The sequence below is a fragment of the Rhizophagus irregularis genome, chromosome 18, assembly GCF_026210795.1.
Source record: "Rhizophagus irregularis chromosome 18, complete sequence".
NCBI lineage: Eukaryota > Fungi > Glomeromycota > Glomeromycetes > Glomerales > Glomeraceae > Rhizophagus > Rhizophagus irregularis.
The window spans coordinates 1,638,799-1,662,500 of record NC_089446.1 but is presented as its reverse complement, the minus strand read 5'-3'; the positions used below and the strand labels follow the sequence as shown (position 1 = coordinate 1,662,500).

At 27.1% G+C, this 23,702-nt stretch overlaps 5 protein-coding genes across 5 annotated transcripts; 2 read left to right on the top strand and 3 right to left on the bottom strand.

Annotated features, from left to right (window-relative positions):
• Positions 1-3,438: 3,438 nt before the first annotated feature.
• On the bottom strand, positions 3,439-4,683 carry OCT59_010008 (uncharacterized protein; the record flags this gene model as incomplete). Its single annotated transcript, XM_066132736.1, has 3 exons — positions 4,502-4,683; positions 4,278-4,386; positions 3,439-3,872 (listed from the first exon to the last, which is right to left on the bottom strand). Exons 1-3 carry the CDS (start codon positions 4,541-4,543, stop codon positions 3,439-3,441), a joined length of 585 nt encoding a protein of 194 aa, XP_066000352.1. The 5' UTR covers positions 4,544-4,683.
• A 2,684-nt stretch (positions 4,684-7,367) lies between these two features.
• Positions 7,368-8,960, top strand: OCT59_010007 (uncharacterized protein). Its single transcript, XM_025323102.2, has one exon. The coding sequence runs from the start codon at positions 7,664-7,666 to the stop codon at positions 8,915-8,917; it is 1,254 nt and encodes a 417-aa protein (XP_025164476.1). The 5' UTR covers positions 7,368-7,663; the 3' UTR covers positions 8,918-8,960.
• A 22-nt stretch (positions 8,961-8,982) lies between these two features.
• On the bottom strand, positions 8,983-11,498 carry OCT59_010006 (uncharacterized protein; the record flags this gene model as incomplete). Its single annotated transcript, XM_025308273.2, has 7 exons — positions 11,467-11,498; positions 11,030-11,159; positions 10,926-10,945; positions 10,555-10,860; positions 10,305-10,485; positions 10,163-10,228; positions 8,983-10,076 (listed from the first exon to the last, which is right to left on the bottom strand). Exons 2-7 carry the CDS (start codon positions 11,058-11,060, stop codon positions 8,983-8,985), a joined length of 1,698 nt encoding a protein of 565 aa, XP_025164475.1. The 5' UTR covers positions 11,061-11,159; positions 11,467-11,498.
• A 945-nt stretch (positions 11,499-12,443) lies between these two features.
• Positions 12,444-14,579, bottom strand: OCT59_010005 (uncharacterized protein; the record flags this gene model as incomplete). Its single annotated transcript, XM_025332977.1, has 1 exon — positions 12,444-14,579. One exon carries the CDS (start codon positions 14,577-14,579, stop codon positions 12,444-12,446), a length of 2,136 nt encoding a protein of 711 aa, XP_025164474.1.
• Positions 14,580-15,753: 1,174 nt separating this feature from the next.
• On the top strand, positions 15,754-17,898 carry OCT59_010004 (uncharacterized protein; the record flags this gene model as incomplete). Its single annotated transcript, XM_025312182.1, has 6 exons — positions 15,754-15,793; positions 15,886-15,905; positions 15,997-16,302; positions 16,392-16,572; positions 16,646-16,711; positions 16,790-17,898. 6 exons carry the CDS (start codon positions 15,754-15,756, stop codon positions 17,896-17,898), a joined length of 1,722 nt encoding a protein of 573 aa, XP_025164473.1.
• Between the last annotated feature and the right edge of the window lie 5,804 nt (positions 17,899-23,702).

Sequence of the window (23,702 nt, the reverse complement as noted above, 5' to 3'; positions counted from 1 at the left end):
AGATCATGATCAAAATAAAACTGATCATATCCGGTTTTGACCTCCCTTAATGGTACGCTCATGAGCGAACCTCGAAGATCAGCCTCAACCGGATTCAATTTGCCCGATCTTTAACCTTCCTCGTTTGTTGACCAAAAAAAAGTCTTTTTTTGAACACCAAACGTAATGGCGAATTATACCACTGCGAATTTATAGGTATTAACTACCAAAAAAATCACGATGGTACTTAATTTGCGATTATTTTGAGGTAAGAATAACCATCGGTTATTAATACACAACGTTTGAAAATGTCTTAAATCTAGGTAAAAAAATACCTGATTTAAAGGAACTTCAATAAATTTTTATTTGTCGGATAACAAAAGGTTGATTCTTAAACCCACCTCTTGATACTAACAAATAATTAGATGTCAACTCAATTGAAAAATAGCCTTACCCACCTCTTTCGTGATGAATAATGACTGAAATAAGAGAAATAAGAGCGATTTTTTTTTTTTTTTTTCACTTTCACTCTCTTATTATAGGAAAACGATTTTTCTCGCGACTCCTTCAATTTGATTTTTTAGACCGTTAAAACGTGCGATCTGATCATCCAATTTGATCGTTACTTATTCGGAAAAAACAATGCGTTGAAAATCTATACTTCTCATCAATTTTGTAAATCATTTTAATAGTAAAATACTGCGACTTTTTAACGAGGTTAAATTTTTCTCTTAACAAAATTCTATGAATGCTTTATCTTTTGTAGATCTCTTATCGAAAATTATTATATTTCGATCTTTTTTGCCTGTAAAAGGTTTAGAGAAAAAGTTAACTTAGTATAAATTTTTTCTTGCATGTTGCGTAATATTTTCCCAAAAATTTTCCCCGTTTCGTTCCTTATTTACCATTATATTCTTCGGTATCATATGATACGATTAGATAAACATGGATTTTGAGAATTTGAGAATTTGAGAATTCTATTACCTCTTCTTAACAGTATCACCTCCTTTTCGGTCTTTACTCTTTAGTGCTTGGCTTGTAATTGTAAATACGCACCCTAGAAATAGACACCATTTTAAGAAAATGAATAACTTTATACAAACTTGTCTCGAGATTCTTCCGTTATACCTTCCTCAGTTCCTTGAATAACTTACCTTCTTAAAATGAAAAAAAAGACCATACCAGTTAAATTTGCTTAACTCGGTAAATAAACCGTTAACTTCGTTTGTTAACCTGTAAAGAAAATGGTCTCTTTATTATTAAAAAAAAAGTGTATTTCCCAAAATTTTCTTCAAAGTACATTCGTTAAATTCCTACTTTACCGAACCCACGAACGTCACCTTTTGTTTCATTGCGGTTGTGTTGAGTAAATGTAATTAATCAATTAATAAAAAACCGTAATAAATTAAATTTAACATATTTTTACTTCTTTATTCGAAAAATGTGTCATTTTAAAGTTTTCTGTGGGTAAAACTCGTGAATGATATCAGCTTTTCATTATAAATTGCCAATTGTCAATTTAATAAATTTTTAAAGAGGTTTTAGATGCAAATAATTAGTTAAACCTTTTATGAGCATTAAAAAGAAAAGAATTAGTAATGCTTGTGCATGTACGTGAGAAAAGTTGTCGTGGTAAGATTGACTGAAATCTTGTTATATTTATATCAACATTCAAACAGATCGTCAAATTACGATGATTTTTTTAAGGAAATTACACGTATACACTATATTAAGTCAACGAAACGTTATTATGATCATAATCTTTATTGCGATATAACATTCTATATTCAGAAGACCCGAATGAACAAAGATGTGATGTTCAAAAAAATCTCATTTAAAATTAAAGAATTTTTTTTAAAGCTTCTATTTGAAAAAGAACCACTATCACTGTAGCCACCTAATATAGAATATTATAAAATAAGTAAAAGGATCGGTAATAACAAATAGTTAATACTAAATATTTAAATATACCGAAGACACCAACTTTCGTTATCAGAGTATAAGTACGGTAACGGTTATAAGTGATTCGATAATCAAAGAAAACATATTTCAAGCAAGTTATTCTGAAATCGAATCTAAAATAATTTCGGAGACAAATATTAAAGAGTTCATGATGATGATAATTTTTATCTGCACCTTTTTTTCTATTGAACGTTTGCCCTTTCACGATGAAACACCGTGTTGATTTTCATTTTTATTTCTGGTTGTCTCCCATTTATAATTTTCTCATACACTTGTTTTTCAATAGTTGCCTTGATAAGATGAATTGTTGAATTGAAAGCATTATACGTGCAGAAGAATATTCATTATAAATAGCCTTCGTAATAATTGGTTTATTAGGCGTCTTTATTAAAGTATGTGTGGCTGAACGAGTTGGACTTGGACATGCGTGCTTTCACGAGAACTAGATTCATTATGGACAAATTGTGATCTTGGATTTTTGATAGATTTCAAAAGTAGGTTAGAATTGGATGATTTATGTGTATAAATCTGGTAAAAAAAATAAGTATGATACCTTAGATCCGTCTAAATTCTCTAAATTTGAATTTGAGCTTGAGGATTCAACGACCTCCGTCATCGGTGGTGTTAAATACAGTGTGGCAGATTGCTGAGATTCTGTTATCTGTGAATAATTGGTATTACTTTCTCTCCTTATCCTCTTGGGTTCATATTCTGATTCTTCAGATTCGCAATAATTTGGAATATTTCTTCCGTGTCTAGTTTGACGTTGCTTTTAATCATGGCAGTATATCAGATAAATTCATGCAAAGTTTGTAAATACAAACAAGACAATATATCAAATCAAAAAAAAGTCATGCAATTAATCAACTTTGAAGAACTGATCATTACCGACTCCTTATAGGTACGCACACTAGACTCATCTAACAAGCGCTTTCTGGTGATCGTTTTAAGACACTGATTCCAGGTCTCTATTCCGGGTCTCTATCGACGCATCCAAAACATTCGGGCGATAATTACATTTCTACTTTTTACGTATGTCCGGCGAAAATAATACGTGATAACGTTAAGAAAAAAGTTTAATTTCACGTGATGATCAACATTTACTGGCCAATAAAATTTCAACTAAAATTTTTTTTTTATTACAATACGATAATAAAATACATACTCGATCCTCATATGCTTTATAGTAACAATACCAGTATACAATCTCCTTACGTCTAAAGCTTCATTGCTACTCTAAATAGATCAACTATATTCTGTGCCGTAACTTCACTAGATCCCATCAGAATTGCTTCTAAAGAACTATGTTCTCAGAAGTCCTCAGGAGTCGGAGCCTGTTTGTCCACCATAGATGATTTTACTGGTGATGTCCCAGCAGATGATTTGTTACCAGAGGTAACTGACTTACAGGCTGGAGTCGATTCTTTGACTATCCGTTCTGGGAGAGTTACAGGTTTAGCGCTAGTCATGGAGAGATCCTCCTCTCAGTGAGTCAAGTCAGGATGAGTCTTTGGCAATCGTATTATGCTGAACCTTCTTTTCTCGCTTCCTCTCTCTAAATTTGTCACAAATGCTTTTCTTATTTACCTCAACCAAGAAAGCATCCATCTCCATTTCCCCCGATGTTTTAGTGTCAACATTATTTCGCTGGTCTATTACGGTGTTAGATAAATCAATATTTGATACCGTCACCTCTGGTAGCACCTCTACAATCGTTTCCTTATCATTCTGTGGTTGTTCACCCACCACCAAGGAACTCTGTTCCAATATCGCGAGTCTAGCCTCAAGTTCCGTATTTTTATGCTCTAGTTCCTCAACTCTAACATCCTCCTCAATAATCTGCCTCAGTTTCACGATCTCGTAATTCTTAGCCACAAGTCTGGCATTTTCTTGCCTAGGTAAGTCAATCTCGGATTCTATTTTTAATAACACTTTTATATAAGCATTCAAAATAAAATAATCACGCGTCCGTTTCGATTTGGAACGCAGATTTCTTTCGCCAAGAAAAACATGACGAATTTTCTATGCTACTATACATGCTTATTTTTCTTGATTATCTCTTATACACGGAGTTTCCTCACTAGCTGTTATCCTATCCTTTAACAAGCACTATAACCTCTAAAATCCTCTTCACGTTCTTGCGCAAGTCGGTAGGATCTTTGATGGCGTCTTCCGTTAGTGAGATTCGATATTCAGTTTTTCTCATACAGAAAATGCCTTCAGTGCTGTGAAGGATGAAATACCAGTCAGTTGTTATTTGCACGAAGATTAAGAAAGTTTCAAGTTAGTATTGCATAAACTTAAAAATAAAAAACATCCCGAAACGATCTTCTCACCTGTCGTGACAATGCCATATACGTATTCATACTCATAGTCGAATGCCTCGTCTGCCTTCCGCTTTTTTTTCACATGTTTAAGTTCATCTATATCGATAATATCAGTTAGCTTTTGTACAAAAGCGAAAAATAAAAAATCTCCGGAAAATCATTCTCAGGAAGAATTCTTATCTTTCTTAGAATATTTATAGCAAGAACTTCGATGGGATTTGTATACATACTACCTTTCGTATATGACTAAATGAACTTGAGCATAAAATAACCATTTGACCCAACTTGTTTTATAGCGCTTGAATTCCCCAAGAACAAACGATTCCCGAATCATGACGTACTGCATTTCGTCATTTCGTAAATCACGGTAATTAGCATACACATAAATCCACGCGGATAGTTAGCATAGGTAACCGGAAGGGAAAAATTTTTTTTCAAAAAAAATCTGCGAAAATCTTATGTTGCACAGCCCGGCCCGGCGCAGTCCGTGGTAACATGATGATGCCAGACGGGAGTTCCTGTGACATCACAGATGTTTTTATTTGTACTACATCGAGTAAATTTTTGCAAACATAAATCCGGCAAAAGTTTTATTTTGTCAAGAAAAAATTAACAAATGATCGATATACTTGTATTTATATTATTTTTCTTTTATTTTCCCAATACCCGATACATCCGTACAATACTGCATTAAACATTAAAAATAACTTGATATGAGAAACTAATAATACACATTGATTAGTTCTACAAATATGTACAAATTTTCATAGCACCCATCAATCCTTGTGGCGCCTCTACTTTTATATCTATCACCACTTGGAAAAACCACCATTAACCCTTTATCTATTGACATACTCCTCAATTCGTCAGTAAATAACGTACCGCAAGCAACTCTAACATGATGTTTCCTAACAATTTTTTAAATTCCAAACTATCTGTAATTAAGAGCTTATTTTGGAATTCACTTAATCGATTAATGAGATTTTCTATATGTTTCTGAATAAAAGATTTATAAGTGAGCCGGGCTATCAATAAATACAGGAATTTCAGAATAGATGATAATTTTTTATACATACGGCCGTCATTTTATGTTTCGTTTCGAGTAAGAACACCTTATTATCACAAGTGAGAATCCCGTCCCATTCCATTATCGATTCTTGATTCTTATACATTATTCGGTGAGGAAATATTTCTACAGTTAACTTGAACATTTTATTGAGAAAATTCTTTACGGCTAATAAAGTTTCATCCTCTACTGCTTTGTCCTCAATTTGAGACCAGTCAACATCCTTTCTGATTGTTGTTATATGGAAAGCCACTATTTGATAGCGTTCACCAGGTTCTATTTTTTCTAAGAGGTGATAACCTTTGTTATTTCATCGTTATCAGATATGCGTTCCAATCCACTTGCTTCGAAACTCTGCAAATTTCCCAGACAATGGTTTACCCTCATTATCGTAGATTTGAACAAGGAAGGTGTTCTCAAAGATTAGAATATACAGCGCAGACGTTATCCTATTCCCTTAAAAACCCCAATTCTTTTACAATTATCAAAAAGATTACACGTCACGTCGCTTACCAGTGGTAAAAACTTGAATGGGTGCCTTGGCAGTATTTGCAAAGCTTTGGTCTACAATCTCATCTGATTCCAAATCGACAGTAGCTTCGTGTTTTCGAAGAATAATCTTACCATTATTCACCTTACCCAAGGTTGCAACTTATCTATAGTTCCTGTCTGAAATTCGACACTAACTGCCTGTTCGTTGTTATATTTAATCCAGATTGTAAAAGACATTATGTAAACTTGTAAAACTTTTAAGGTAAAGCGAAAAAAAAGATTTTGGATTTTATAAGATGAGAACAAAGAAACCATTATTACTAAACTTTTTGATAAACTTCGTGATAAACTTCGGAGTTATACTTTCGTATGATAAATATGTGTTACTCAATTATTTAATAAGGAATCAGAACACGCGCTCAAGAACCGAAAATGCGCCGAGTAACGATAAAGTAATTGTATCATTTTATAATGTTATTCGCTTGAGTAGATCAATTCACATGACATATCTATCATCATTAGCAATAATATACGTAAGAACGAGTAATAATTTATTCTCAAACTTTCTCGTGATACATGCGAAAAATAAATACAATTATCGGGACATAGCCCATCATATATATTATTTTTTAATATATTTTTTGATCCTAGCACCCAATCCTTCAACAACCCAACAGTAATACCTATTACCCTTTTCACGTTGCTTCGAAGTAATTCGGGATTTTCTTTATCGCAGGCTTTGTAAGATTAATCTGATATTCGAGTAAAATGCCATCCGGAGTATATATGATAAAATGCCACTCTGTACCCGTGGTCACAATACCGTCAAAATAGACGCTTGATCCGCAGTTCGTTTCTTTTTATTGGTCTGGAATGCACTTTCAAGTTGCGCCAGATTCTAAGAAATAAAATGCGTTAATATTATTGAAACTTCTAAACACGAATCAAGCATTAGACTTACCTGAGCATATCCAATCTTACCTAATATTGCGTGGTTTCCCTTCGGTGATAAACACCCTGGCCAGAATTATGGCGATTTTGGCCAGAATTATTAGGAACTTGGCCGGCATTGAGTGAGTATACACAAGTATTACAATCATAAGATTTTTTTAATAATTGGATGGATTTCACGTTGGGAGAAATTTATAACTATAACAGATAAAATGTTTTAATATTAATAACATTATATAAAAAATTTTTGTTAAAAAAAATATTATTAAAATTATTATATTTTATATTATGATCCGTGATCTGTTAACAGAATTGTCGACCTTTATATGATTGAATTTGTACATGTATCCTATGAATTGTAAAATCTGATTGGATAATTTCACTAATTTACCCGATTTGAAACATTATGATAACTTTGTTTACATGTTACAAAGAAAAAAATGCAAGGATTTAAAATATAACATGTGATCGATCATTAGACAAAAGAAATTTTTCGGCGTGTGAAATATTTTTTTTTTTCGTCGTGAACAAGTTTCTGGTCATAAATGTTTGGTATCTCTTTAGTATATATCATTATAAAATTTGGTACAATAATTAAATGTATAATAATTGTTCAAAAATTGCATTGCATATGGCATGAATCGTGCGACCTATCCGAATAAGTTTCTAAATAAATCCAAAGTTAGGTTATAGATATAAAAGATAGAGAAACGTGATAACTTAAGATCTTAATTATCACACGCCTTTTAATAAACATAAATACTCGTTATCATCATGGACTTTTTCTTTTTTTTTTTATTAAAAAAAAATTATTATTATTTTTTTTTCTTTTTAAAATATATCCGATATATCCGATATATATCAAACACACGTACCTATTAAAACTATGGCCTCAGATTCTAATAAAGACATTAATAATGAAACCGAAGTACTTGATGAGAATTCTAAAAAAGAATGTCATAAATGCAAATTACTTGAGGAAGAAAATAGAAAACTTGAAGAAGAAAATAGAAAACTTGTAGATGAAATTGAAAAATTTAATAATGATTTAATCGGAAATAAAGACTTCAATAAAACTCTTGCAGCAATCATTGATAAGCATAAAAAAGAAATTAAATCTAAAGATGATAAAATTGAATCTAAAGATGAAGAAATAAAATCTAAAGATAAAGAAATAAAATCTAAAGATGATGAAATAATAAATTTAAAAAAGAGACATCAATATGAACTTGGATCTGCGAAAACTTTTCGATTAAGTGATGATGATAAAAATAATCCTACTAATCTTAATGAAGATATTTCGCAAATACAAGAAGATTTGGAATTTTATGTAACAAACTTAAGACCAAAGACAGATATAGAAATTAATTTAAAGAATATAAGTAGACTTCTTAACGACTCTAAAGTTAAAAAAAGTAAAATTACTTATACATTAAATAGTTCGAGCGAATTAAATGATTATATGCCTCTCATTAAAGCTGTTTTACAACGACATGTCCTTCGTACAATTCTTGATTATTTTGACAAATATAACCGGAAGAATTCCCTTGAATTACAATTTTTAAAACAAGCAGAGGATCTTGAAAATTTAGCAAAACGATTAGAAAAAGAACGTACCGGAAGTGATGCCATAACCTCAGCTTTATCCGTAAAGATAAGGCAACAGAGTTTTGCTGCATTGGGAAATCGTGGATTTTCTAATATTAAAGAAACTAACACTTTACATGATTTCATCAAAGATTCAAAAGACAAACTTAATAAAGAAATGGAATCTTATCGAAAAATATTAGATGCTAAAAAGAAAGAAGATGTTGAAAAGAAAGTAACTGATCTTATTCGTGAAGTTGTTAGATTATTTTATTTTAGACTTAAAACTCAAGAACCAATTGCAGAATTCAAGTGGCTTGACGATAATGATGAATTTGAACCAAATCAAATGGAAGAATACGACGAAGGAGAAAATGAGAATGGATCCGTTGAAATGTGTATTTTTCCTCTTATTTATAAAAATGATGAATCGCAACCTAATAAATTACAAGCTTATACCAAAGCAACAGTCTTTATTCGAAATAATAGTTTATTAAATTCAAGTGATAAAAATCCAAATTCCATTGCAAAATTTTTTAGGATATTTATATAATAAAAAAAAATAAATCTAATAAATAATAATTTTTATATATATATATATTTTTAGTCTAATAACATTTAATCATTCTCTTTATCTATTTCAAAAGTGGCAAGATAACTTTGGCCATTTGTTTCATTTTTTGCGCTGGCAGTAATTTCCATTCTACCAAATGATAAACCAAAATTAATACGCCCAGATTCTCTATTCGGAATGTTTATCTTAAGTTTTCCTAATAATTCCATCCCAGGTTCATCACAATATTCTGCATTGTATTCTCGTGTATAATATATAGAAAATACCACAACTTTTTGTAAAGTAAAAGATGGAACAAAATCTTTTACAATAATTTCCTTATCAATTTCAATTTTTTGACCTCTTCTAGCAATAGTATGAAATTTCAAAATATCTCCTCTAAAATTTTTTCGTTCTATTGGATCAGTTTCTTTCCAATTATCATAAGCCTCAATACCATAAGTAAATTTTAATACACGAGTCGTTAATACAAATTTTACACGATCCTCATTTTGTAAATTAGATAATTTGTTATATAATCCTAATCCATATAATGTAGTACCACGAACTACAGCAGCAATAGGATGAGTGGGAACCGAAATAGTTTTAACCTTATTTTGAAATTCTTTTTTAATACGATTTTGTAAATAAATTGACTGACTAAATCCTCCAACTAAAAACATTGTCGAGCAATCATCACGACAATTTTCAAGTTGTAACTTTATTAAATCAAGAATTCTTTCAACTACTGGATCAAACATTGACTTAATATCATTATATTCAATATTAATTATCCATTCTTTTTCTTGCATCAACTCTTTAGCGGGACCGGTAACATATTTTTGTAAGTCACGTGCAGTATCTAAAAGATCTAATTCGTAATGAAAATTTTCATCATCACCATTGAATTTAAATTTAGCGCTTCGACAAAATTTTTGAACCAAATATTGCAATTGTTTGTAATTTTCTTCTCTTAATTTATCAATTGCTGTATGACCTAATATTTTTCCAAGATGTTCCAAAAATGCTCGATCAACAAATGCGCTACCACAATAATCTCCTGCTCGTTCAGTAACTTCGCCAACTTTTTTATCACCAATAAGTTTACGAGTTGTTAAATCAACAGTTCCACCACCACAATCAACGATCATGAAAGTTGCTAACAAATATATAAATTAATTTAAAAATTATTATTATTATTCAAATTAATTAAATTATTACAAAATTTACAATTAAATAACTTACTTCCTATACCAGTAGTTTCATATTCTTTTAAACAATTTTCCATACAATAAACTGCAGCAGCTTCGGCTAAATAAATAAAATACATACATTAATTTAAGAGCTAATATTCAAATAATAGATAAAAAGAAATGAATCAACATACGTTCAGTAGTAAATTGTAAAAATTCTGTCTTTTTATCACCGATTAATTTAGCTTCATATGCACATTCTCTCATTATCGCTTTTTCTTTTTCTGAATATTCTGCCGGAACGCTAAGTACCAAAAGAACATTCTCAAATAAATCTACATCATCCCAAGAGGGTTTAAGTGTTTTTCTAATTAACTTTATTAATAAAAAGAAATAAGTATTTTAAATAATTACATTGTAATCTAAAATTTAATTCTTGCATACCTCTCCAACTTCAGTGAGATAGTCTATAATAGCTTTTTTATAATTAATCGGAAGTTTAGGTTTTAAATTTCCACTTAAATTACCTAAATGTAATTTAAATAATTCTACAGGTTTTGTTTCATTTTTATTATCATTCTTTCGCTTTGGTCTTTTAGCTAAAGCTGGTTTTCCCCATTGTACCACTTTACTAAACTCTTTATCATATTGAAGAACTGTATTTGTTTTAAATTTGCCAACATCATCGGGCCATTGTTCGTTTGTGACAATATCTTTATTCTCGGATGCAACATGACAATAAGAAAAACCCTGCAGAAATAATAATGTTTAATAAAATTAATTTAAGAAGAGAAAATTGAATAAACGTAAATTACCGTAAATGTAGTTCCAAAATCTTTTTTTTTAAAAAAAGTAAGGATTTAAAAAATTTTGAGCTTTTTTTAAAAAGAATAAATGAAAAAAAAAAATAATTAATTACCTATACCGACTATAACAAGAATATTTTCCATCTCAAAATTTTAATATTTTTAATTACTAGAACTCAAATTTTCTGTAATTAAGATAAATATTATGTTGTACGTCATCTAAGTAAGGTTAAACGGTATTGCCTAATAGTAAAAATTCCGATTGTAATTAATTAATAATATATATATTGGCGTAATTAAAAGAAAAGTGGGGTGATCAAAAAGATGAAAATCGAAATCGATCTTGCAAAAAAAAAAAAAAAATTAATTTTGTAACGAAAACTCGGAACTTGATTACTTTTTAATAGTTTCAATTAAATTAAAAAAGTTAATTTATCTTTACACATTTTACAGAATAAGAAAGTAATCAAAGTAAGTTCCTTAAAGTGTTTCAGAAATTGGAATACAAATGACATATCTGATATCTTCATTAAGAAAATTCTAGACTCACCGGAGAATCACTTTTTGCAAATTAATAAACTTAAAATATTTACTATTGAGAACTGAGTTTATTTATATATTATTGGTCAACTGATCTACATAAAAATTCACTTTTTATTTTGCTAATTTCACATGAATTGTGACAATTAAAGATTGTTACTAGAAATAAGTTTATTGTTTTACCCCAAAGGGTTTACCGAACACAACAGTTCTTTATTAGGAATATCATTGTTAAACTCCGGATTTCAAAAAACAATTGCTAAAAAGAGTTAATTGAATTTATGTGTAGTGATATAGGCGTTTTCTTCTAGAAAAATCCTGGTCAGTTTATAGGTTTGGATAGATTGCCCACTCATATGATACCTGTATATTTTTAAAAATAGCTAATGCATATTAACTTTAATCTTTATAAGTATTATAAGAGTCGAAGAGCGGTACATTAATTAGAGTTACCATTTTAAGTACAATCCTTCGTAGAATTGATACTGGATACATGCATAATTGCAAAAAGTAAATATACTAAAAGATTTATATAATAATTCATCTATTATATACGATATATCATAGACTATAGTGATTATAGATATAGTGATAAATAATGTATAGTTGTAAATAATTAAATAATGTATTCTGTATAGTGGTAAATAATATATAGTGTAGATCGTTATTGTAATTAGTTAATACATATTTATGAAAAAATATCGCCTTTTCATATAGTACATATTAAAAACGGAACGCTGCCATGCTTTGCCATGTTTTATCATAACATTAGATTTTAAAATGTGAATTCGCGACACTTCCTTAATAAGACTTATTATATTTAGCCTAAAGTTTCTAAAGGCAACACATTGCTCCATAAAATATTACCATATTCATAATAAAGTATCGTGAATTATTAAATTGAACTTAGGAAAATGAAAACTTAATTAATCCTTATTTGTAAAAGGGAGGACCGCCTATGGAGAACGGTATAACAGACTGATACTATTATTTAGTCGAATCTTTTGATTTTTTATTTCTAGATTTAAAAATTTTACTCATAATACTTTTCTTCTTGGGTTTCTTTTCTTCTGATTTTTTATTTTCTTCACTTTTGATTTCGATTTCCTTCTTTTTGGTTTCTTCTTCTTTATTTATTTCCTCATTAATTACTTTAGTTTGATCCTTTTCGTTTTCCTTCTCTTTGTTTATTTCTCCGTCTTTCGTTTCATTTTCTTTGATAAAATTTTCTTCTTCAATTTCTTTAGGTTTGATTTCTTTGTTCTCCTTCTCTGTGGTTATTTCTCCATTTTTTGTTTCATTTTCTTTAGTAAAATTTTCCTCTTTAATTTCTTTAGATTCCTCTTCTTTGTTTATTCCTTTCTCAATTTCTTTGTTCTCTCTATTTATTTCTCCATCTTTCGTTTCATTTTCTTTGATAAAATTTTCCTCTTCAATTTCTTTAGTTTTGATTTCTTTGTTCTCCTTCTCTGTAATTATTTCTCCATCTTTTGTTTCATTTTCTTTAGTAAAATTTTCCTCTTTAATTTCTTTAGATTCCTCTTCTTTATTTATTTCTTTCTCAATTTCTTTGTTCTCTCTATTTATTTCTCCATCTTGCGTTTCATTTTCTTTGATAAAATTTTCCTCTTCAATTTCTTTAGTTTTGATTTCTTTGTTCTCCTTCTCTCCGATTATTATGATTATTTCTCCATCTCTTGTTTCATTTTCTTTAGTAAAATTTTCCTCTTTAATTTCTTTAGATTCCTCTTCTTTATTTATTTCTTTCTCAATTTCTTTGATTTCCTTGTCTTTGATTATTTCCTTCTTAATTTCCTTGGTTTCTTCCTCTTTATCTTTGGTTTCTTCACCTTTTTTTGTTTCTTCTTCTTCCTCATCATCATCTTCATCAACATTTTCTTCATCTGAATAGTTATTTTCACGAATATATACTTTTGCGGGAGTATAAACTTGTAATTTTGAAGAACAATCAGAATCTTTATAAATAAGAGGGAATATACATATTTCAACAAAAGAATTTTCAATATCATCATCATCATCCAATGAACCAGTCATTTGAATTGGATTAAATTTATCATTATTATTAAACCATTTCCATTTAACAATTGGTTCTTGAGTTTTAAAACTAAAGAAAAATAATCTAATAATATCACGAATTATAATAGAAGAATTTTTTTCAATTTTTTCTTTTAATTTAGGATCCAATAATTCTCTATAAGAATTTATTTCTTGATTAAGATCATTCTTAAATTGATTAATAAAATTATGTTCATATCTTAAATTATTATCATCAATTATATCAGAAAAACCATGATTACTTAAAATAGCAAAAATTTGTTGTCTTACTTTAATAGGAACAGCTAAAGTAACATTATTAATTTCAAAACGAGATTTTGAAAATTTATAAGTTAAATTCATTAATTCATTAACTTTAGAATTAATTTCATATTCAAGTGAAAGAATGTTATTATTATCATTAATAAAATTCTCAAAATATTTAATTGTATTTTTAAGAATGAATTCGATTACATGACGTTGTAATAATGCTTTAATGAGAGTTATTTCTTTAGTTCTAGAATTCATTTTTAAATTACATTGATATTTAGAAAAAAGTTGATTAACTTTTTTAAAATGAATTCTTGTTTTTGAAGATCTTAAAGTGGTAATATAATCATCTATTTCATCTTGTAATCGAATAATATTATCATTTAATCTAACTGAATTATTATTATCATCATCACCCAATTGATAATTTATTGCATCTCCAAGTGCAAATTGATATTTTGAAGCTTGTTTTTTTAAATTTAAATTATTTTCAATTAAATTCTTTATTTCATTTTCTTTAGTTTCAATTAATTTTATATTATCTTCAAGTTGTTTTTCAATTATTTGTTTTTGTGATGATAAAGAATTAAACTTTTCTTGTAATTCTTTATGAGATTGAAAAAGTTTAACATAATTTGAAAGATCCGGATTGATTTTTTGATTATTATTAATTAAATTATTTATTTCTTTTATTTCTTCAATTTCTTCTTTTAATCTTCTATTATCTTCTTTAAGTTCTTCGTAATGTTTACGAAGAAGATTTATTGTATTATCAAATGGTTCCGAATTTGTAGTCATATTAAAAGAGATTAATGTTTAAGAATAATATTATTTGAATAATATTTTTATTTATTTTTTTATTTTTTTTTTAAAAAAAAAAAATTAATTTTTTATAAGAGTATTTATTTATTTAAAAGAAATGAATATCAAATAAATTTACTTTTTTAATTCAATTTTTACCAAATTTTCTTTCAAAAATATCGGATTAAGAAATTTGATTATAAAGATTACGTAATATTTCATTATCACGTTTTTAATATTTCTTTTTTCCTTTACGATCTTCTTTGATCTTCTGAGAGATTTCTTTTTTTAAATGGCATTTTCTTTATTTTCTTTTTTTTTTTCAGGGGAAGAATTAAGACCATTGACCAACAAACTTGGTTTCTTTATGCATATACTTTTTTTGTTAAACAAAGGTAAATCATGATAAGCCCAATTCATTGTTTATTAAGGAAATTAAATAAAGAAAATTATAAAGTTACACGATTCCGGCTGATTATTGATTGACTCTTTCATCAAGAGTGTTCTTTTTATAACAACAAATTCCGGAATTTCCGCGAATTAAAACGTTAACACGTAATAAAATACTGTCGTAATAAATATTGACGTAATAAAAAAAAAATTGTTTATATCATCAGTTTTTTTTAGTTTAATAATCTATATACTATAATATATATACTATATATATACTCCTAAAATTTAAGAAGTTCCTTGGCGAAAATTAGACGATATATTTACTTTTTATAACAAACTTATCTTATTTATCATATGAAAATCCGTTTGTTTAGATTGTCGATCTTTCAAATATTTATTATTCACAAGCATTAGTAAAAACTTTATATTTAATTACTTTTTTGTAAACTTCAGATGATTTTGTGAGTGAAAAAAAAATTTTATTATAAAAAATAAAATTATCGTTATGAATCTCCTCATATCTGATATATAAATAAATAAATAAAATAACAATAAATAAATATAAAAAATATAAATATAAATATAAATATAAATATATAAATAAACCAACAAATAATAAATAAAAATTATATAAAATAAAAATTTAATAACTTAGTAAATTATTTTAAAAAATTATTTTTATTTTTTTATTATTTTTTATTATTTTTTTTTCTTTATTTTTTTTTTAAAAAAAAAACTTTGTAAAAAAAATCTTGTTAAAAAAAAAAGAAAAAGAAAAATGTCGTGGAGAAATGATATTCGTATAGTTGTTGGTCTAGGTAATTAATAAAATAAAAAAAAATGTTTATCAGTTATCGTATAATAAATTATTTTATTTAACGCGAATTCTTTTTTTTTTTAAAAAAAAAAGATTTTGGGACCACTTATTCGGTACTTAAAAATTATTTAAATAATAATTATTTCAATTTTATTTTTTTCATGAATAATCAATTAATAATTAACACTTTTTTTCTTTTGATAGAGATTTGCTTACTGTCATACTGCTTCTGCTTGTCAAGAAATTTGTACTAATACTGATTGGGAAGAACTTACTGGTCATTATAAAATGAATACGGTTCTTCAATATGATGAAAAACTTGATAAAGCAGTATCATGGGGAAAACCAGCTTTCGCTAAAAGGGCCGAAAGAAAATCTAAAGCTCAAGATGAACCAAAATCTGTCGGTTTATTTAAATTACATTTAGGAAAATTACAAGATGATTTAAAACCTAAAATTCCAGTTGATTATAAAATTGCTATTACCGATTATTTCAGAGAAATGGGAAAGGTAACATACAATCATACACATATAGTATAATGAATGTACTTATCATATATTACATATGTTAAATTTTATCTTTGTTTTTTATTTTTTAGTTAATAAAATCTAAAATAAATAATCATTGGCCAGATATGAATTTTCATGAAAATGTTCTTTTAGTAATTAGTGTTCCTGCTGAATATTCAAAGAAAGAAATGGCAATAATAAGAGAATGTGCATTTAAGGCTGATTTGATTATTAAAGAAAATACCGAATATTTACAATTCACTACTGAACGTAAGTTAAAATGATTTATATGTATTTTTTTAAAAAAATTCATCTTTTTTCATTTTTTTTTTCTTTTTTTTAGCCGAGGCTGCTGCAATTTATTGTATGAAAAAATGTCTAAAAGAATATTCTTTGGCCTCAATAGGAAGTAAGTATTATATATAATTAATTATAAATTACAATAATTATTATCCGTTATACTAAATTTTAAATATTTTTTTTACAGCAACTTTTATGATCGTTGATTGTGGCGGTGGCACAGTAGATTTGACTACACGTAAAATCGAAGGTGAAAATCAATTAGGTGAAATTACTGAACGAGCTGGTGATTATTGTGGAAGTTCATTTATCGATGAAGCATTCCTTAAATATTTAAGTAGTATAGTTGGTGATTCAACTATTGACATATTAAAAGATAAGAAGAGCAAGTCATTACAATATATGGTTCAACATTTTTGTCGAAAAGCTAAATTTCCATTTACTGGTGAAGATCCTGATTTTTGTTACGAATTAGATATTTTGGATATTATTAAAGTTTTAAGAAAATGTGTTAAAGATGAAATTAAAGAAAAATTGGATAAAATTAATTGGTTGATTGAAATTGATTATGAAAAAATAAAATCAATGTTTGATCCAATTGTTGAAAGAATTCTTAACATGATAGAAACTCAACTTAATAATTCTAGAGATGAATGTTCTATTATGTTTTTAGTTGGAGGTTTTGGTCAATCAAAATATTTAAAAAATAGAATTGAAGAAAAATTTAAGGATCGTGTGAAAACTATTGTTGTACCTAAAGATCCTATCGCTGCAGTCGTTCGTGGTGCAACTTTATATGGTTTAAGTTTATATGATCAACTTGAAGAAAAAATACCTTTCATATTAAAGAATCGAATATTAAATTATACTTATGGAATTAAAGTTTTAATGGAACCTACAAAAAGTGATCCACCAGAATTGAAAACAATTGATGGTTACGTTGAAAGATTTCATTGTATAGCAAAACGAGGAACTGTTATTGATATTGATAAAGAAATTCTTGTATCTGATTTATGTCCTATTAATGAATTTCAATCTAGTGCTACATTTTATATTTATTTTACAAAAGAATATCATCCAAAATATTGTGCTGGAATGGAATTGTTAGGAACTCTTAAGATTGATCTTTCTGATCGTGGTCCTAATAGAAGTGTTAGTTTTGCATTATCATTTGGTCAAATGGAACTTACAGCTACTGCAAGAAATGAAACAAATGGTCAAAATTATCATGCTATTTTTAAAATTGACGAAGATTTAGGAGTTAGCAAAAAGAAATGTAATTATATTAATAATTGATGTATTTATTGTACAGTATATGTAATAATTATTTTTTAAAAAGAAGAATATTAGGATAATATATATATATTATTACTTACATAAATTTGCATTTACTTTTTCTGAATAATAGCATTATAATTATTATAATTACAAATTCACAATTTATATTAATTATAAGAATACATTTTATTATAATAAACATACCAATTATTATACTTGTATTAGATTTTAAAAATATCACAAAAATTTTATAGTACCATATCATTCTTTAATAATAATTTGGCGTTAAAAATCAAGCAGTGTGTGTATATATGTATATATATACTTAAAAATCAAGCCAATTTTATAGTGTGTAATATATGTGTAATTGTGTATATACAGTTATCACAGTACTATATACTTAATTATGATTAAATAATAAGGAAAAAATTTAAATGTAGAGATCCACAGAATAAATAAAGTTACATAACGATTACAAAGAACTAGTAAAATGGCAATATTTGATAATGTGCAGAAATTATTAACAATTTCCATGGGGAAAAAAATTAGCAATGTCACAACCAACATTGTCATTGATAGTCAAATCAAAAAAGTCATCATCTTCGCTAAACACTATTAAATAAATTTTTTTGATTACATTTTCATTTTTATAATATATTAAATTTAAAATTTAACAATGAGAAACCAGTTACATTATGGTGTTTTAAAAAAAGAACTCACAAACAATTCCCTTAAAAGATTCTGGAAGAACCCAAGTTACGTTCATTCTTCGTGAGTAAAACAACTTAAATATAAAATTTATTAATAATTTTTTGTAATTCAGAAATTGTTTCAACCTTATCAGTCATAAATGACTTCTGCGTGACGTTTGTTTTGTCACTATTGTTATCTACTTATTGTTCTAATCTGCATATATTTCAAAAGAGTTAAAAGACAGAGTTAAAAACTAAACAATAAGTTATATTCTGGTAGTGTAAAAGGTAACTCTTCATAAGATCGCTTTATCCTATTATAGTGCTCACTTCTTCCTCTTCGCCATCTCAGTTTGTTTAAATAGGCGAGAATTGACTTTATTAATATACTTACCAGTTCTCTGATTATGAGAAACACAGAACACATCCAATAATCCTTCTATTTATGATTTTTTATCAAAAATATCCAAGAAGTCACTAGTCAAAATCAAAACTTTCGACTGTTAAAAGCTTTTGGCATAATTTTTGCCGATTGGTCATGTGATTTGTCACATTTTTTGACCAATGGCAAAAATTGGTAAAATCAATCACAAATCGACTGATACTGATTGTTAAATGAATACTTGTTCAGTCTTTTAGTGAAAAATCAACTTATACCGATTGTTATACGAAAAATTGTTCCTTTAAGATCATTTAGTAAAATTATACTGATTGGTCATATAAATCAACACAATTTTGCCAAATTTGCCAAATGGTAAAAATCAATAACTAATTGGCAATAATTCGGCAAATCAGTTGGTAAATGATTGAAATCATCAGATGATCCAGATCGACATCTTACAGGTCTTTTTAAACAAACTTTTTTAAACTTTTTAAACTTTTCGCTTCCTTCTTTCCTTCTCTTTGTCCTTTTCCCTTCCCTTTCTTACACTTTAGTTCTTCACATTCCCTATAAAAAATATGTATACGGTTTTTATACTGTATATACGTATTTTTGATACAGTTTGCATTTTTACATACGGCATATCAGTATAATGTATACTGTTCGCAAAATGTGCTTAGTAAAAAATACAATAAAGTATACGGTAAACATACTGTATGATACAGTATATTAAATTCATACGTCTATAACATATATCATTTCTACTGTATATCAGTATTTTGTATACAGTTCACAAAAATATTGTAAATAAAAGATACGGTATACGTATTATTCTACAGTATATTAAAATTCATACGTTTATAACGTATTTTCTACAGATATACACAAGTTATATACAGGTCAAATAAATAAAAATCAGATTTTTGCCCTTTTTAATATGGCTGTCTGATTTTTTGGCAATTTTAATATAATATTTCCGATTTTAATAAATATTTCTGATTTTAATATAATATTTCTGATTTTTAACATGAAATTGCCGATTTTTGGTTATTTGTAATAGGATTTTTCGATTTTAATATATAACATGTGATTATGTATTACGGTTTAATATTTATTTATTAACTTATATTTTTTTTTTATTTCAGTTATAATTATTTTTTTGCCTTAAAAACTTTACTAAAATACTTTTTAAATACTTTATAAAATAGAATTAAAATATTTTTTTTTTAAAATATAAATACATTTAAATTAAATAACTCATAATTTAAAATATAAACAAATATTATATTTTTTTTACATATATTTCAAAGTATGGTTTAAGCATTTTGGCTGAAGTAAATCTTATTCTTTTAATTAAAAGTAGTTTAGTAAGTTTAAAACTGTTAAGATCATAAAAGTACAGTTAATATTTTTGGAATTATTTACATTTTTTATATTATACAGTAGTATTAAGTTACAAATTTTTTTACCTTCAGAGCGTATTTTGAAATCTTTAGCCAAAGTAAATCAACTTCTTATATTAATTGTAAGTTGTTCGGCAGGTTAAAATCTACTTGGATATTAATTTTCACGAAGGTACAGTTAATACTTGATGAGTTATTTACAATTTTCATAACAGTACTCATTCACGAATTTTATTTTTTTTTTCATTTTGTCACTTCAGAGCGTATTTTGAGCACTTTATCCAAAGTAAACCAACTTCTTATATTAATTGAAAGTTGTTTAGCATGTCAAAATCTACTTGAATATTAATTTTCACGAAGGTACAGTTAATACTTGATGAGTTATTCACAATTTTCACAATGGTACTCATTTACGAATTTTATTTTTTTCCGTTTTGTCACTTCAGAGCGTATTTTGAGCACTTTAGTCAATGTAAATCGACTTCTTTTATTAATTGAAAGTTGTTTAGCATGTCAAAATCTACTTGAATATTAATTTTCACGAAGGTACAGTTAATACTTGATGAGTTATTCACGATTTTCACAATGGTACTCATTTACGAATTTTATTTTTTTCCGTTTTGTAACTTCAGAGCGTATTTTGAGCACTTTAGTCAATGTAAATCGACTTCTTTTATTAATTGAAAGTTGTTTAGCATGTCAAAATCTACTTGAATATTAATTTTCACGAAGGTACAGTTAATACTTGATGAGTTATTCACGATTTTCACAATGGTACTCATTTACGAATTTTATTTTTTTCTGTTTTGTCACTTCAGAGCGTATTTTGAGCACTTTAGTCAATGTAAATCGACTTCTTTTATTAATTGAAAGTTGTTTAGCATGTCAAAATCTACTTGAATATTAATTTTCACGAAGGTACAGTTAATACTTGATGAGTTATTCACGATTTTCACAATAGTACTCATTTACAAATTTTATTTTTTTCCGTTTTGTAACTTCAGAGCGTATTTTGAGCACTTTAGTCAATGTAAATCGACTTCTTTTATTAATTGAAAGTTGTTTAGCATGTCAAAATCTACTTGAATATTAATTTTCACGAAGGTACAGTTAATACTTGATGAGTTATTCACGATTTTCACAATGGTACTCATTTACGAATTTTATTTTTTTCTGTTTTGTAACTTCAGAGCGTATTTTGAGCACTTTAGTCAATGTAAATCGACTTCTTTTATTAATTGAAAGTTGTTTAGCATGTCAAAATCTACTTGAATATTAATTTTCACGAAGGTACAGTTAATACTTGATGAGTTATTCACGATTTTCACAATGGTACTCATTTACAAATTTTATTTTTTTCCGGGTTGTCACTTCAGAGCGTATTTTGAGCACTTTAGTCAAAGTAAATCGACTTCTTTTATTAATTGAAAGTTGTTCAGCAGGTCAAAATCTACTTGGATATTAAATTTTATGAAGGTACAGTTAATACTTGATGAATTATTCACGATTTTCACAATGGTACTCATTTACGAATTTTATTTTTTTTCGTTTTGTCACTTCAGAGCGTATTTTGAGCACTTTAGTCAAAGTAAATCGACTTCTTTTATTAATTGAAAGTTGTTCAGCAGGTCAAAATCTACTTGGATATTAATTTTTACGAAGGTACAGTTAATACTTGATGAGTTATTTACGATTTTCACAACGGTACTCATTTACAAATTTTATTTTTTCCATTTTGTTACTTCAGAGCGTATTTTGAGCACTTTAGCCAAAGTAAATCGACTTCTTTTATTAATTAAAAATTGTTCAGCAGCTTAGAATCTACTTGAATATTTATTTTAATGAAGGCACAGTTAATATTTGTGGAGTTATTAATTTTTTATAATTGTGCATATTACATTGAATTACCAGTAAATTTATATTCTTAATGTATTTTGTTTAAAATTTAATTATTTAAGATTAGTTTTTTATTTAATATTGCTTAATAAAATATTTTTTAAATTTTAATTCAATATTACAATATAATTTTTTATAAAAATATATATTTCATAATGTATATACAATTTTTTGTATAGTGAAAAAACTGAAAAATGTGGTTAAGAATTGGTAATACAGCTGTAAAAAGTCACAAATCGGACAAATATAGCTAAAATCAGCCAATTTTTATTTATTTGACGTGTGATAGGGTAAGTTTTTCTACACTTTAAAGCATCAAACAATACTAGTATCTGCTAATATGTACTACCCAAAAACTCACTGATGTAAAATCACAATTATTAAAAAATTTACAAGAATTTTTGTTAATAGTCATCAGGAAATTTGTTTAGGCGTAATTTAGTGTAATATTTCGAAGGTGGTGTAAAATTTCGAAATATTACACTAAAAACGTAATATTACAAAAGTTTACGCTCTTAAATTTGAATAATTATAGTAATTTAAGAATATCTCGCTATCTACTGATCCAATCAAGACGATCTATAGCTCATTGGAATCAGCTCATCAAGACGGATCGAATGGTAGTAAAATCGCATTTCTACAGTTGATAGAACGCTCTATAGTATGCAGTAAAGTTTTAAATTAATAGAAAATCATCTATCAAACGTAAAGATACGATTTTACTACCATTCGATTCGTCTTGATGAGCTGATTCCAATGAGCTATAGATCGTCTTGATTAGATCAGTAGATAGCGAGATATTCTTAAATTACTATAATTATTCAAATTTAAGAGCGTAAACTTTTGTAATATTACGTTTTTAGTGTAATATTTCGAAATTTTACACCACCTTCGAAATATTACACTAAATTACGCCTAAACAAATTTCCTGATGTACTGTTTAATTTTTAAGTTCAAAGTCCGATTGATAATACTAAATTCAAAACTCAATTATAAATCATTTTTATAAATTATAATTTAAAAATTAAGCAGTATTAAGGAAAATATTCATGAATTTTTCTTAATACTACTTAATTCTAATTTAACTAATTTAGTATTAAGGTTTTAATTTAAAAATTAAGCAGTATCAAGGAAAATTCTTGCGAATTTTTCTTAATACTGCTTAATTGCCGATCTGTATATAATGGGTAGAAATTAACATAGTGAAACGTGGGGCTATTAATGTAGATCACCACTAATTTCATCATTTTGCACTAACCAAAAAATTTGACACATTCGTTACTAAAAGTAGTTATTAAATTACATCATTTATCACATGTCCGAAAAGCCACAAAAATAATAAAAAGTTTTTTTTTCGTTTTATTTTAAAAAGTTTTATATAAGGGAACGGCAGATTTCATAGTACTTTTCAACATATAATGAGATTCAAAAAATTCAAAATATTTAAAT